This window comes from Scardinius erythrophthalmus (assembly GCF_964197995.2).
Source record: "Scardinius erythrophthalmus genome assembly, chromosome: 4".
Lineage (NCBI taxonomy): Eukaryota > Metazoa > Chordata > Actinopteri > Cypriniformes > Leuciscidae > Scardinius > Scardinius erythrophthalmus.
The window spans coordinates 17,205,556-17,222,991 of record NC_138224.1 but is presented as its reverse complement, the minus strand read 5'-3'; the positions used below and the strand labels follow the sequence as shown (position 1 = coordinate 17,222,991).

The 17,436-nt window shown below is 37.5% G+C and overlaps 1 protein-coding gene across 4 annotated transcripts in view; it reads left to right on the top strand.

Moving 5' to 3' along the window:
- The window catches only part of magi2a (membrane associated guanylate kinase, WW and PDZ domain containing 2a), a 225,675-nt gene that overhangs the window by 176,104 nt on the left and 32,135 nt on the right, over positions 1-17,436 (top strand). For all 4 annotated transcript variants that reach the window (XM_081363922.1, XM_081363920.1, XM_081363919.1 and 1 more), the window contains 2 exons: positions 1,391-2,008; positions 16,851-16,882. In XM_081363922.1, coding sequence (XP_081220048.1) covers positions 1,391-2,008; positions 16,851-16,882 — 650 coding nt within the window. The remainder of the gene's footprint in view (positions 1-1,390; positions 2,009-16,850; positions 16,883-17,436) is intronic.

Sequence of the window (17,436 nt, the reverse complement as noted above, 5' to 3'; positions counted from 1 at the left end):
AGCGACACTTTGGGGATTTGGTGAAGTATTGAGTAGGTCCCTCGAATTGTTACTTCAAATTGGTGCGCTGTAATTGTCACAGTTACCAGGGGAGACGACATGAATAAATATTGGATGACTAAAATCATTGCAAATTGGGGAAAGTTTTTCACCCCGATTAAAGAAACTATTCTTATTGGGGTTTTTTTTTTCGGTTTGGTTTCCCTCATAGCTCTGTTCTAAAACCAGTTTGGTTTACCATTTCTTTAGCTGTTTAGCCCTCAGCTTCCTTTGGAACATTCTACACAGGCATCAAGCCACACAAATGGCATTTCTCATGTAAAGCACACAGGAGATTTGACTTCTCTAGTCAAAAAAAATAAAATAAAATAAAAAAAGAATATTAATGATAGGTTGGAACCAATCCTGACCAATCCTAATGAGATATTACAACAAGACTCAAATTATTGATTTTTTTTAAAAGGACAAACTAACATTCTGAGGAGAAAAATACACTGAAATAAAATTTAATTGGAACTTCAGTGTATCCAGCTGGATCTTATATCCAGATAGATCATTGTTAAAGTGTTCATACTGAGCCCACTAGAATGAGTTCCAAATTATGATTATTATGAAACATCAGCATTTCAGTTGTGTAGCCATAGTGAAGATTTATAGAGTTTGACTTTAGCACATTGCTAAACTACAGTAATGACTTATCACTCTCATAAGCACAAAATCTACAGCACACACAAATAATAGAGCAGATAGTCAAAATAGATTGTTGACATTAGCATGTTGCTAAGCTAATAACTCTCTAAAGCACTCCATTAGCACAAAAATACACAGCACACACCAATAGTGGAGCAGAAAGTAAAAAATGATAGTTTGACATTAGCATATAGTTAAGCAATGACATCACTTTCATAAGCACAAAATAGGCTACACAACACAAACACATAATGGAGCGAACTGTCAAAACTGATAGTTTGATATTAATGTGTTGCTAAGCTAACGAATTAGCAATCTCATAAGCACAATACACAGCACAGACAAATAATAGAGCAGATAGGCTAGTCAACTTATAGTTTGACAGTAGCATGTTGCTAAGCTAATGTCTAAACTGTCATAAGCACAAAAATGCACAAATAATCAACATATTATTTGTAATTATCAATGCTTTTTTTATTTGAATCAAACATTTTTTGACTCATATACCAACTTGGATGCATTTTGTCTCTGTGCTCATTGCAATGTGTTCTGGGAATGAGGTATCTTTTAAAGAAGCATAATTATTTTTAAGGTAACTATGCCCACCTTTTGGAACAGCCTTTGCTTCTGCCGCATATACCATATCCGCCAGAGCTAATATATGCTAATATATCTTTCTTTCTGTCTAACTGTTTTCCAGGAGACGTGATTGTCTACATTAATGACGTCTGCGTCCTGGGCACCACCCACGCTGATGTGGTGAAACTTTTCCAATCTGTGCCAATCGGACAAAGCGTAACCCTCGTCCTTTGCAGGGGTTACCCTCTTCCTTATGACCCGGAGGACGCAGCCAGCACCTTGCTGTCCCCCCTCGGTCTCATTGATCGCCCTCTGCTGGTCAACGGACAGAATAGCTACGACAGCTACATGGAGTACATCTCCCGCACCGCTCGCTTCATTGACCCCCCACATACTACGTTGCCTCATCCCCATCCTGGAGACACCCACCTGGATGCCGGACCGCTGGAGGACAGCGTCTCAATGGCATCGTCAGGAGCGGCCGGTGGAGAGCTGCTAACAGTTAACATGGTGAAAGGTGCGGATGGGTTTGGATTCACCATAGCAGACAGTAATGGAGGACAGAGGGTGAAGCAGATTCTGGAGGCGCAGGGATGCCCGGGGCTGTGTGAGGGTGATCTGATTGTGGAAATTAACCAGCAACCCGCTCTAACCCTGCCACACACGCAGGTGGTGGAGCTGCTAAAAGAGTGTCCTGTTGGGGCAGAGGCTACGTTGGTCGTACAGAGAGGAGTGGCAGGTAAGCAGGCTTAACTTTGTGGTGGTGTAGGTGGGTGTCTTGGGTTTTGTGTGTATTTTCGTGGCCTAACATACGGAAAGGCTCTTAATTGGTTGATTGGTCCATTTTGTCCTTTTTAGCAGTTTTATAATTCACTCCTAGGCTTTCTCAAAGCGCTGAGTCACACTGAAGAACGAGCTGTTTCTGGCATTGACCTTCACTGTGTGGAAAAGCACTCTGGGTAAAAATTAGACCCTGACACATAATTACAGTAGTGTACAAATATGCATACACCTTACCTGTGTGCTTAGTATATTAATATCCTGCTTTCTGTACAATTCAGTTACATAACATGCTTTCACAAACACAAACACCTAAAATTCACAAACCAGCACACTTAAAGATCCTATGAAATCAGGTCTGTCATGACAGCTCTCGGGAGATTGTTATGGTAATAGATATGGCGATGTTAATGTACAGTATTTGGTCTTGGCAGGATCTGCTACGCTGCTGCTGCAGAGCAAGTACCGAGACTTGCTACTGCCAATAGGTTTACAAACATTGCTGTGAGCATGTAAGATATGTAGATAATGATGTGATCACTACCAAATGAGTTAAAGACCTATCAGCCTGCGTCATCTAGTATTTCATGCCAGAACTTGGTAATATTGGAGTTTTGAGGCTTTTAGCACGTCTGCTAGCTTTGAGGATAATCTATATGCTTGGCCTTATGGTGAGGTCACATTTACCATTGCTCGTCATAATTTTGTGAGCACAATCCTGTCATTTCAGTAGGCTCAGCATGTTGCGAAGCTAAAGACCTCTCATAAGCAAGTTGCTTACGCAAATTTGCAGCACTGACCAACTGAAAGCAGCTTGGTTTGAAATTTACTTTGGTGTGCTTTATAGATTGCTATACTATGCTATTGAGAATAGAAAGTGGACCTTTTTGCTCTCAAAATTTCATCTAAATTACACTTAAGTGATTGCACCTTAAAGTTGACAAGATGTAGACCTTTAAAATGTACTGTCTTGAAGTTATGGTAAAATAGAGGAAAGGCTAAAAGCTATTGACACCTTGGATATGTTCCACCTTCAATCCAGGAAAGAAAACTGCAGTCGTCAAGCCATTTCATGGAGTCTTTAAAGTTAAACTGAATTCAAAATTGATCCCAAAACTGATGCCAAACAGCTATTTTAAGCTTCACGCGTGGCAATGTGCAGTGATGTGCTTTCCAGCACACAAGCACTCCCTACACTCACGAACACCGTGTCCCAGACACCTACACTGTCTTACATACAAATTATGGTTTGCTGGTTCAGTGTCTAGCTCTCGAGGTGCAGTGAATCAATACTGGTTATTTTGCAGTGCTGTTGATTATTGCTGGTGATAACTTGTTTCTCACCCTAGACTGATTTTAAATTCTCCCCAATTAATTAAGTAATTGATTACTTCAGCTATTCAATAAAAAAAAAAGCCAGCTCTGCAGTCATTTTCTGTATATCACTGATTCTTGAGACCTGGGACAAAATTTTATCTGCTGTAGTTTTAATATGATAGTTTGACAATTTGGATGATAACTAGAATGTACATTTATTTAATTAGTTCCTTTTTTATTTAAAATAAATTATAAATATAAAAAAATAAATACAATTTCATTCAATTAATTTATTTTATCATTGTTTTATTTTACAGACTGACTGACATTTATGATTATTAAAGTCAGCCCTCATTCTGGAGGTCTTATTTTTTTTTATTTTTTTTTTTTATTTTGAATTGAACAAGGTCATATAGACACTGTTGGGTTATATAGTTTTTTTAATCATTTTAATCATTTTAAATAATACTTTCTTTCTTTCTTTCTGTCTTTATTTATTTCAAAAGATTGAGCTGAAAATCAATTTTGACACCAGATAGTATTACAGTTTTTCTCGATTGCTTAAACACATTTCTTGAAACTATGCCTCGTATTCTCAAAACTATAAACACAAATCCATAACGTCTCACCCAATTCCCCAAACATCCTATTTTCAGGTCAAAATGAAGCTCTACACTCAAAACCATTCACTCTTGCTGAAAAACCAAACTTTGCCCTCAAACAGGACACACAAGCCCTCAAAATCACACACACTACAACATAGTCTAAGACACTGGTGCAATAAATTCAAAACAACATTTCCAAAACTGGTAAGTTATGTTGCTTGTGGTTCCCCCATCACAAACCTTTTCACATGATGAACACAAAAGACACAACCAGTGGATACATTGGCACATTTTTATTCATACACAGAAAACACACACACACAAAAACTTTTTTTTTTCCTGTTTTACTCTCTTTTTTTTTTTTACTCTTTTTTTACTCTCTCCTCTAAAAAATTTTTATATTTACTTACAGTAAGATGTGTGTGACCAACATATGACAGTAAAAGAGCACACACAAACCATATTCTAATATGGAATTCGAATTGTATTGGAATAAAGAGTGTTGGGACGTAACAGGAGCGCCTCCACTCAAGGATATAATATGATGGACACGTCTAAGAATGTTCCACATATGGTTGAAATACCATCATTTGCCTAGAAAGATAACATTCTGGGAGTCAAGACTATAAAGGAGAAAGGATGCACTCCCTTCACTGTCACACTCTGCAGCCACACTGTACGACTGCTGGCCTTTTCTTGCGAGAAAATAAACCTCATCAAAGACTATTGGAAATGTTTGTCTCTTATTCAGTGATAGAATTTTGTTTGCCACCACACCTGCCTGAAGGTTCTCGAGGCGACGGTAAAGCGACTCAAATTTGGCCTTACTCGTAGCCCAGCCTCCCTCATAGTCATACCATTGATAAAGACATGGGCAACTAGAGTGGCTTGAATTTCATCTGAGACTGCTTGTCTTCTTGTCCTTGCCCTTCCTCCTCCTCATTCTTATCCCTCTTCCTTCATGTCTTTCTGGATCCATTGTTCCAAAATGCAATAAACTGATCTGGGCCCTTTTATATATCTATTGAAGGTTCTGATTGATGTCTGTTAAATTTTGACTCTGGGTAATTGTGTGCTAACTGAGCTGAAGCTGTGCTGACTTGAGTGAACAATTTTGAATGCTAGTGCTTTCTAAATGACAACATGGTCTAAGCAATGAGAAATGAAGGGATTTGTGTGTAGAGTTTTGCAGTGACAGTTCAACAAATCTGACTCATGTGTCAAAACAGGGAATAGTGTTTATAGTTTAGTGAAATGGGTGTGCTTTTTGATAAATGGCGTTATGGTTTTGAAATTTTAGTTCAAAAGCCTGGTTATAGTGTTTAAGCAATCGAGAAAAACTGTATCTTTTTTGGAGTGAATTTAAGATCTGTATTCATATAAAGTATTTGGCACAATAATATCTCACAGTGATATTGGTTGAAAGGTAAAAAAAAAAACAAAAAAAACATGCATACTGTATGTGAAAAATGTTGCACCCGAACATGTTTAGTAGATTAATTCAATGTAATTGCATGACTTTATTTATTTATTAATTTTTTAGTTCTATCGCCTGTTTTGTTTCAAGAATCAGTGGTATGAGAGCAGCCTGTCCAGCATGTCAGAACCCAGAAAGCATATAATTTGAGCATTAATTGCAGTTGGAAGCACTCACCGTTGATTTTTTTTAAGCCTGCGGTTTTAGGCCGAAATTAATTGTGAGTCATTCATGTTAGGAAATGATAAGGCAGCAAAAGCTGATCCACATGCACCTGTCTATACTGCAGAAAGTAGCTCGTTCAATACGTTTTAGTATTCATTACAAAAGGAAAAAAAAGTGCTTCAATGGCTTTAGCTCTAACTGTGACACCCTTACTGAGAACATATAAGCTCTTTTTAAAAGCTGCTTGAGTCAGAGTGATTTATGACCCGTAGCAATCAGAGAGTCTGATGTAACACATAGAGAGAGAAAGCGAGGGGACATATAGAATAAAGATTCAGGACAGAAAGAAAGAATAAAGATCTTAACTCTCAGAGACCCACTGTGGCAAAACTGCAACATTTGTTCAAAGCAATTAAATAATGTTGCACACTCCAAAATGCACAATAGCAACAGATTTTGAATGAAAATATTTGGCAGAATCTGAAAACCTTTAAAGAAATTTTCAGGTCACATTTCAGCCGAATACCAAAAGGAAGAAAATAATATTTTTGGAATAAATAAAGTGTAATTTACTATTGCACTACAAGGTCCCATAGACATATTACTTGAATATAATGTCACAATTCATCTTTGAGGGTTAATCATAAGAAAGTGGGAAAGAGGAGGTGAAGGAAATAGAGTGCTAGAGAGACATTTTGAGAGCTTATTTGAATTGAATGTCTCCTCTGTGTCAGTGTAGGTCAAAGGTTAACGAGAGAGACATTAAATCCTCGTTAAGCCCCAGTGATCAGTATGCTCGATTACAGCCTCTATGCGCTTTACATACAGTATGAAGAGCGAACGCACTCCAAAGCACACACTCTCATTAGTACACATGCATAATTAAGGTTAAGGACATTTTATGAACATTTAAAAATGAATGAATATCATTGCATTATATTAACAAAATATCAATCCAAGAATTTGTTTTAAAAGCTAGGATTTTTAAAGGAAAACATTTCATTAAACATTTCACAGTTTTAAGTGACAAATAATGATGACATTATTCTGAGATTTTGGTTCGTATATAAGAAACCTAGATTTTCAGCAATTTCAAATATGAAATTAATGGGAAATATACCTTTGAAAACCAGGCTGCTTCAAAAGCGGACATTCAGCTCTATTGTCAGTCAGTTCATTTGAAACGATGAGGGGTACAGAAGTCACCTTGATTAATCCTGATCGCATGGTATTCATTCCTTACTTCATTTATCTTAATGTGTTGAGGTTTGTGCCTCACCAAAGTGAAGAGTAATGTAATTACATTCTGTGTGTTTGCAAGGGCACTGACCACAACTAGAGTGTATGTTTTGTTTCGAGTGCATGTGGGTAGATCCACTTCGGTGCCACCAACAGAATCAGCGTGCTTGAAGGTCATTATGGTCACTTGAATCCGAATATGACCTAATGTCCCGTACATCAGCAATCTGTTGCATTCTCATCCTCATCATCTTTGTGTGCAGACAGACTGAACAGTGAGCCCTGAAACTCTAGACAGCGTGTTGCATCACGCTACCACCCGAGTTTAACATCCGTCTGTTCAAACATACCGTGACTGACATAAGGAGGACAGAAGCTGATTTGCACAAACCAACAGTTTCTGTCAAGCCAAGTTGCAGGGTCAGTTTTATTCCATGCTACTTCCATCTGTATTTATCTGCACCTCTTCCCTTCTATTCTTCCTTTTAAAGCATTATATTCCAGGTCTTCTGAAGCCATACGATAGCTGGAAAATCCAGATTTACGCCATTCTTCTATAGAAATCATAACTTCCAAATTTGTGAGAGAAAATCTTTTCAATGAATTGGTTTATCCTATTCACAAAATCAGATGATTCATTGACAAATCAGATCCAATAGCTAGTCAATAGCTAAAGACCTCTAAACTTAATGTGGCCTTCAGATTAGCTCAAGAAAAGTGCATAGAGAGCTTCATAGAATGGGTTTCCATGGCCGAGCAGCTGCATCTAAGCCTTACATCACCAAGTGCAATGAAAAGTGTCGGATGCACTGGACTCTAGAGCAGTGGAGACGTGTTCTCTGGAGTGACGAATCACGCTTCTCTGTCTGGCAATCCGATGGACGAGTCTCGGTTTGACGGTTGCCAGGAGAACGGTATTGCCTGACTGCATTGTGCCAAGTGTAAAGTTTAGTGGTGGGGGGATCATGGTGTGGAAATGTTTTCAGGGGTTGGGCTTGGCCTCTTAGTTCCAGTGAAAGGAACTCTTAATGATTCAGCATGCCAAGACATTTTGGACAATTTCATGCTCCCAACTTTGTAGGAACAGTTTGAGGATGGCCCCTTCCTGTTCCAACATGACTGCACACCAGTGCACAAAGCAAGGTCCATAAAGACATGGATGAGCGAGTTTGGTGTGGAGGAACTTGACTGGCCTGCACTGAGTCCTGACCTCAACCCGATAGAAAACCGTTGGGATGAATTAGAGGGGAGACTGCGAGCCAGGCCTTCTCATCCAACATCAGTGCTTGACCTCACAAATGCGCTTCTAGAAGAATGGTAAAACAATTCCCATAAACACACTCCTAAATCTCGTGGAAAGCTTTACCAGAAGAGTTGAAGCTGTTATAGCTCCAAATGGTGGACCAACCCCATGTTAAACCCTACGGATTAAGAATGGGAAGTCATTAAAGTTCATGTGCATGTAAAGGCAGACATCCCAAATCTTTTGGCAAATAAGTGTATACATGCAGTTTACCAAATAACAAACAGGCCTTCTCCGTTTTACTGATCCTGTATCCTAAGTCAGTGACATGAGTCGTAGCTAACTCACACAGAGAGATGCGTAATGCCAACACTTAAAGGCTTCTCTACAAATCCAATCAGTGGAACAGTCCAGGAGCGTTTAGACAGCCTATTATACACCCTAATAAAACTGTCAGTGCTCCAGTGAAATGATGTGCTAGTTCTTAATGTGCTGCAATTTGGCCCCTCTGTCTCACCACTGGACACTGGCCATCCTTTCTAATTACACTAGTGCAAATGTGAGTGTCTCTTGTGAACAGTTTGGTTCACCCTCTCTGTTTCTCTTTTTTTACGCCTCTTTTCTCCATCCCTACAGATTGTTTCTCCTCTTTTCTTTATATCTTCGAAGCGGGAGTCTAAAGCTAAATCTCAAGGCTTGTCCATTGTATAACAGTGGGTTGATTGTTTCTAAATGTCTCATTCATAATATCCAGATGGTGATGTGTTTTTTTCTGCCAGATCTCTTTGTCTCTGCAATAATTTCACTGCCCCACATGTCTAGCACTCTTCACTTGTGAAAATGCCCTTGGCTTCTGATTTAAGTGCATTTTGGCATGCTCCCCTGGAATGGTTATTGGTTGGATCTGTCTTTGAAGAGCTGCTCTAGGATCTCTAACCGGAATCCACTGATTAACACACACCCCACCAGAGCGCCATCTGCCGTTTCCATGATTGGCTTATTTAGTGAAGATCTTATTGTTATCAGATAATTGTTGCAATGAAATGTCCTGTGGACCATAACTATGGCAGACAGCCCAACAGAACATTGATGATGATACCCAAAAGCAAGACAAAGGTTTCCAGAAGAAAACCGTTAATTGAAGTTTTGTGGTTTGTGTCTGTTTGAGTTTGTCTTTATGCTATAGTTTTGTACTCCTTAAAACTAAATCATATTTTAGCAGCTTTGAGAATTTTGATAATTACAGTCTCCTGAGAAAACAAACCAAAAATGTTTATGACTCACTCACATGCATATCCAAACTTCCGTCCAGTAAAATGCTATCTAATGAGAAAGTCCCTCCCCTTAATACCCAAGTCTGATTAGCATTATCAATGAGCTAATCGTGGTTCATGGCTATGAAGTAAACTTAAAGCCTTTCGATATGCATCACCACAACTTTCTGTTTAAATAGAACAATACAGGAGAGAAAATTAGCCATTTCATGTCTTTTTTTAAAGGAACAGTTCACCAAAAAAAACGAAATATTTATCATGGTATGCTACTTCTACAAAGGTTTGTAGAGTTTCCCATCATAGCACCACCAGAGGTATATCAAACTTTTTTTAAGCTTTGTCATTATGTAATATTTGCAGTGAGTTCTAGAGTTTAGGGTAATACTTTAGTTTGTGGACCAATTCTCACTATTAACTTGTTGCTTATTAGCATGCATATTACTAGCTTATTTGCTGTTATTAGTATTTATAAAGCACATATTAATGCCTTAATCTGCATTACCATATTCTACATCCCTTAAATCCTACCCCATACTTCACTGAACCACTACAACCACCGCTTTTCTAACTATTAATATGCAGTAAATTAGGAGTTTATCAAGGCAAAAGTAGTAGTTAATAGTGAATATATGTTCCCCAAACTAAAGTGTTGCCAAGTTTAGCTTTTTGGCTTGCTTTGTGATAACCAGAACTATAAAGGCTATTTTAGTGTCTGTTGCTAATGGTGACAAGCAGAAGTGTGTAATTTCTGTCCCATTACTAGATTGTTGCTCAAGATTCTCAGATATCAATCTTCAAAAAGCTCTGCATATTAAGCTGTGAAGAAGTATTTTAGTGTAGAAAGACCTACACATTTAAGCTTTATATTATTGTCGTAAGTTCTTATATTGGTCACGTTTGTCAAGTTGTTTTTCCAGAGCCCTGAGAGAACGTTTATGTATTTGAGTCATTTAGACATGTGGAACCAAAAGGTGATGGATATCACTCAGGCTTGTGTTTCGAGTCTCACTGTTGTCATGGCCACCAGTTAAAGCATCTGCTATTTTTGGTTGTATTTGGTGTTTAGAGGAAATGTGTTGTCTAGCTTAGTGCGTGTATGTGCGTGTTTGAGAGAGTATGTGTGCGCTGTTTAAATTACCTTTCAAAGCTTGCATTAATATCTCATATGGTGTGATCAATTCAGCTTATCAATTATCTTCATTACTAGCAGCTTCGTCCATCTTGAAGTGTGTGTGCGTGTGTGTGTGTGTGCGTGCAGATGCAGATGACTCTTAGCTGGTTGAGAAAAAACAAACGCCTCTCAGAGTCTCATCAAAGAGGTAATTAGCTCCAGCTCTACTGATATACTCATTAGCTGATTTATACCCATTAGCTGAGATATAGGCATGGGACCATTAGCTTACCAGACACATGCTTCACAAATTCAAAAGGAGCTTATGGGGAATTGACAGTGGATATTAATGCACACACACATAGACATCTCACATAACATATAATCTGTTAAAAACACTGACTATAGCTTCTCAATGAGGTTAGTTTGGGTCAATTTGATGATGGATTTAACCCACAATATTCTTTTGAGTTGCTATTGAACATAGTCAGTATATTGCATGTGGTATCTATTTAATATATTCTACTCGCAGCTTCATACCGTGGTGCATTCAGCAGTCAGACAGTTGCCCGCTGGGTCTGTGTGTATATTATGAATAAATGAAGATTAATGCCCCCCATCTGATCTCTGTGCTGCTTAAATCTTATTTGGTTAATGAAATGTGCCTCAGCCATAAATCGAGCACTAGACGGTAAGCAAGACGTTGATTTGCGGCAAAGTGGACATCAGATGTCCTGACTGCTTGTAAAGTGTACCCGTTTTTAGTGTTGTAGTTGTTATTTTTATTTGGATTAATACATTTCTAATAATTATTCATGAAAAATGAATACATGTATTAATATTATTATAATTCAATTTGATCATTACTAACAGTTTGCCTTTATGAGAGGTCTTTGTGGCCCTGTTTACACCTAGTATCTTAAGTAGATGAGAAAAACACATACCCATTTACACCTGGTGTTTTAATCCATCTCTTTTGTCCACTTTCAACCACTTCTGTCCTGGTGTCTTCGAGGGGAGGGTCTATGGGTGGCTAAATGTATGGGCTTTTTCAGATCTTTAGATCTAATGGACAAAATAAGCTCACGCAATTTACACATGAACTTGACTGGAGACAACTGGAGTACATGAACTGCTGGAGAGCATCAGCTTTGGTTTCTGCTCTGTAGAAATCAGGAATGGTAAGAGAACATTGCGCTTGGTACGTTTTACGTCTTCAAACTAAACTTGGGTCTCCAGCTGACAAAGTTTAAATCACGTCTGGCTATCGCGCTTCCCATAATGTTTACGCATTTGGTCAGGAGGTGAAGAGTAGGTAGTCCTTTGTGGATGTTGAATGCATTCGGCCACAAACCTCTGGAAGTGCTCGAAAGTGAACAAGCTTTAGACCCTGTTTACACCTGTATTTAGCGTCGTCCACTTGTCAAGTCAAGTCAAGTCAACTTTATTTATATAGCGCTTTTCACAATACAGATTGTATCAAAGCAGCTTCACAGTATTAAATAAAATAGTACATCAGTGTTTGTTTCTGGTGTAAAACATCCACGTTTGGTAATGCAGATCAATAGCACTGTTGAATCGATTAATCAAATTAAGTATCCCCAACTGAGCAAGCCAAAGGCAACAGTGGCAAGGAACCGAACTTGTGATCCGATCGACCAAAACGCATCTTAATACCAGGTGTAAACAGGCCCTGTGACTAGTCTCTTCTAAATATAGGCTACACTGTAAAGAATAGTTCCTGTGTGTTGCTCACACCCAACCTGAAAGGAAATCTATACCGTGGGATATTCTCTCGCCTCTTGCCGTCCTCCACTCATGTGATCACCAATTAGTCGATTGCAAATTTGGACAAGTGGGCAACACTTCCATAACTGCCAGATGGCAGGATCTACTCCAGAACACAATTTCTGATAGAAGCTTGGCTGGATTAGGTTTACCCCTCACCTGCATCCTACAGATTTACGGTGTTTGATGGTTTTTATTAGCATAATCTGCTTAATATGCATCAAGGGTGTTGCAGAATCTAGGACGTGTTTATTTTAATGTGTCATACAGTGTGTTTACCAGCGCTTTGATATTCAGGTTCAAATTGGGGGGGGGGGGGGATTTAACAACCGCATCCATGAGCTGATTAAGTCTTGTGAAGCGATGTGAACTACATTACAAATTAAAATATGAGCGTTGTTGTCCACTTATTGTGATTATAGCCATCAGCAAAAGTTTTGGTTTTGCAAAGCGCTACTTTAAGCAAATATTTATAAGCAAGTATGTTTTTATAATTGTCATTTGATTTACATCCACTGATGAGGCTTGATATCTGTATTTTCCAGAGCACGCCTTCCATTCGTTTCTCTTTCCACATATGAAGCACAATCAAGCCACTTTCCCTTCCTTTCAGCTGTCCTGCCCTAGTGTCACTGATTTCTTGCTCGGTCTTGCTCACTGAAGCTGCCCAGTTTGTTCTCGCCGCTCCTTATTTGAGGACGCATGCCCAGCCGACAGCAACACGCTGCACTTCTTAATCAGCCGGTTGCGTGGTGCTTGTGTTGTAAAAGTGGCTTAAAGTATAAGAAAGTGTTATATTTGAATTCAGTGTGCATTAAAATGCTTATTTTGTGTGAGGTGACTGCATGTCAAATTCATTATGTAGGATGCACATCCAACTGCTGTTTAAACATGAGGAAATCAAGATGTCAAAGTATCTATATGTATTTATAGACATGTATTTTAGATTTCCAAAACCAAATCACAGTTAGAAAACGCAAGAATTTTTGTAACAATGTACAATTATATAAATATTTTTGTGTCGCAAATCCTTCTCATCTCTAAACCTAACCGTAACCATTTCCTATAAAAGTAATAAACAAGTGTATTCCAAAAATGGTGGCATTTTATTTTTTTATTTGTAATGAGTGCGGGATTTGAATGTCACGGTTGCTACTGATGAAAATGAAGATTGTTGAATTTGGGCAACCATATGTATTCTGAAGATTTTAATTACAGAGCACAAATAAAATTGATTACTTGTGATCATAAATATTACATAAGTAATGGTTAAATTATTGCAGGTATCATTTATTTGAATGTTTTAAAGTATTCTTGTATAGATTATGTAATCCTTAAAACGAGATGGCACTAGAAATCCCAGAATGGAAGAAAATATTATAACTTCAAATAAAGCAAGTGTTAAAATCGATCGAATCCCATTGATAATAAATGCAATAGAATCAACCAATTCATTTCATGAATTAAATCTTCATAGATAAATAAATGTTCACAAATATTTGAGCTAAAAAACAAAAAGAGCTAAGGACTATTTCTGACTTATTTTCCTGATGTTTTATACATTAGAAATCCAAGACTGACTAAAAGGTCACCATAACACAAACACCAAAGCATTTTATTCACAATCACAGTCAACCAGGAGCCTTAAAGAGCAAATACACTGTTCTGACAAGCCTATGATATCAATAAGTTTTTATCTCCAGAGAGCCATGGAGCAACTCAAGAACCCTATCCACCTTATTTTGCAATTTTTTGCTAAATTAATCATCATAACAAGCTGTTTTGTACAGCTAAAAATAACTGAAAGCCAAAGACATCAGAAGCCTTTCAACACATTCAATTTGCAAATTGGTGGATACAGTGAAAAAATGGTTCTTGATAAAAAAGTTAAATTATAACAATTAAAAGTTAATTAATTGTACGATACTTGCAATGCCTTAGCCGTTGCATGAGCATCCGGATATGCAGTCTCAGGAGAATGTGTTGATGATTCAGTGGTCCGATAATGCTGAAGTTGCAATCTGTTTCTTCACTGTTGAACGAAGAAATGATGATGAACTTGCGATGTTTGCCTGACTCAGTCGTTGTCGAGGAAGTTGCAATAGTTGTAACGTGAGGCCCTGTCACCATGGCTGCGCCAACTCTGGGACAAAGGTCCGGTGGAACTTTAACTTTGGAGGGAAAGTTTGTGATCCTTTGTCTTCTAGCATTGTATTTTTCATATGTTACTGGATTGGGTGTTGATGGAGAAACTATTAAAGATTATTGTAATACTAATATGATGCATAAGTATCAACATATAATATACACAATCATTTAGATCATCAAAATACAAATTTGTAGATGCCAAAAATAGTACAGATGATGTTACATTATCTAGTGGCTCTATCATAAAGCATGTATAAAACATTATACAATACAAAGACACTGTACAGGACTTTTAATTATATAGGCCTACATAATGTACTGAAGATATGCATTTTCATTCATAGATTGATTGATTAATAAAAAGAGTCATTTTTTTATGGGCATGTGTGTTTCAAATATAATTAATAATGTTGTATCTGATTGGTCCAGACGCTACAAAACTTTTGTGGGTAAATAAAGTTCAAAGATGACAATAACTGAAAGTGTATAAATATTTACAAAAAATCATCAAAATAAATATATATAATTATATTAACAATGAAAAAAATTGTAAAAAAAAATGAATTTTGCAATCAACCTTTTTCACAGCCGCACTCTTTATGCTTTATTGGATTAACTACAGTCCTAATATGTGTCTCTCTCGCTAATTCCAAACAGGTCATTTGCACTGCCTTGTTCATTCCTGAAGGTCATCTGTGGTAAGACATGAAAGACAAAGAGGCAGACAGAGGTTGAATGCAAGACACTGGACGGCCTGTGTGTATGCATGAGTTTGTTTTTGTACTCCAAGGCCGATTTAGGAGGAGTTTATAGAGAAAATATTCATGAATCTGTCGTTTGATGTCGGCGGGTATTGTTTAGCTCTTAATACCAGGAGAGGTGCTCTACAGTCTAGACTGACAGTACTTCCTGTTTGTTATGATTAGAGTTCGGAAGCCTCGTGGCCTTTCGCCTCATCTAAGCCAATGTTTTTCCTCCAGAGGGAAAGTGAGCATTTGATGTGATGTGAAGATGCCGTTCAGTGCATTTTAAGTATATTTCTGTCTTTGGATTTGGGCATCCTTTCATTGATTGCAGCAGGGAGATCAAATTGTATATTTTTTGTCATCAAAAAAGGATCAACAAATACAGTCCTTAGGGTCAAACTTGTATATTTTACATTTAAAACTCTCTTTTACTTAGATGCATGAAATATTCACCGCTTGTCCTCAAAATGCAATTGCTTCCGAGAGGATTTTTTTTCTAGATTGAACAGATATTTGAATAGCTGCTGTTTGAATTGTGTCTTCAGTGTTAATTACTTATTAAATGGTTTCGATTTTAAGCGCTGTTATTTTTGTAACTCCACACTGATCCTGTTAGAGTTGATTTTAAGCTATTTAAGGCTGTGAAACACCAAAACAACATCAAAGAACTAGTGGCGACGAAAGCCGTCTGTGGTGTCACCTCGCGTCACATGCGCCTGGGCTAAAAAGTTGCGCTTGAACACACCGCTAAGACTACAGCCGACGGCCAACTAGCAGGTACATTCCGTGTCAGCAGGGGTCAGTGGTCTATATTTGTCATTCAAAAATGGAAACCGAAACTAGGACTGCGGATATACAAACCATAAACAAATGGGAAAAAAGCGCTTGCTTACCATTTAGAATATCAATCAAGTTGATCACTTTCTTCATTCCAGGCGGTCTGTCTTGACTTCTTTGGTCGCTTTCATCACCTCGCGTGACTGGTTCACTAAGTTGAACAGCCAATCAGAGTTCTCTATCTCTCCGACAACACTGACGCAGATGGATGGCGATTTAATATGCTCAATCTGCCAAAAAGCCACTGACGGGGTCCGTCTAGCGCAGATGGTACAAAACACACCACAAAACTAAGCTGACAGATGCTCAACGATGACCCAACATTGGCTGATTGCCAACCATCAGCTTGGTGTTTCAGGGCCTTTAGGGACTTCATGGATATGTTTAGACTTTGATATTTGTTGAGACGAGTTTTAGAATTTTCAAATATATGTTAAATATATGTTCCGAACTACTTCTAGGTCGCTCATCAAATTGGCAAATTGAACATCTTGTATAAAAGTTGAGATTTCCTTCCTTCCATTGAATCTCAAATCATGCTGGATTATCCGCTTCTGCACAAAGTTGTATAAACATTTTGTATTAATTTAGAATATTACAAAATAGAAATAATTTCAGAAATATCTTTTGGACTCCACTGTAGAAAAGAAAACTTTAATATTAGCTAAAATAAATACAATCCTCACACTCAGATTGTACCCCAAGAAGGAACGGCTCTGGAGAAAACAAATTAAAATGCTAATAAGAGGTTGTCATCCAGGACTTTTCTTTGTTTTATTTTAAATTCCCACTTTGATTCTTATATTAAAGCTCCAGCAAGCTAAAAGTTTTGTTTGTTTTTACCATTGCAGGTCACTTTTCACCTTGGAAGACCTCTAAACAGGTAAATCGTATCGTATTTCAGCCTTCTGATTTAAAATAATAAACTAACAATAACTGTGCACTCTCACTATTGACTGATTAAGTCATATTATACATTATGTAGAATATGTATGAATAACCTTGACTGTAGAGCTTTATTACTAAGCTGAATGCATAACAGATGCTTTATTAAGTTGTTATAACATATTACCACTAATTGCATTGTACTAAGCTACTGCTTGTGCCTTTTAATATACAGTACAGTAAGAATGACTAATTTTCTTCACAGATGAATCATCACAACATCAGCTATTTTTAAAATATTTGAAAATAAATAAAATTATTTTAATTGAGCTAATGATATTTTCTTGGTTAAAAGATGTATATATAATTTGTTCTATTAAAAAATCTGTTGATCGGTTAGAAGTTGCATTGGTGTGTGCGCAAATAATTAGGTTATGAAAATTCATTGTTAAGATGTTGAAACCCTAGTTGAAATAAACACTTAATATGTCATAATTTCACAGCTAACAATAAACTCTTAAGACCACCGCACCTTCACTAATATTTTCTCAC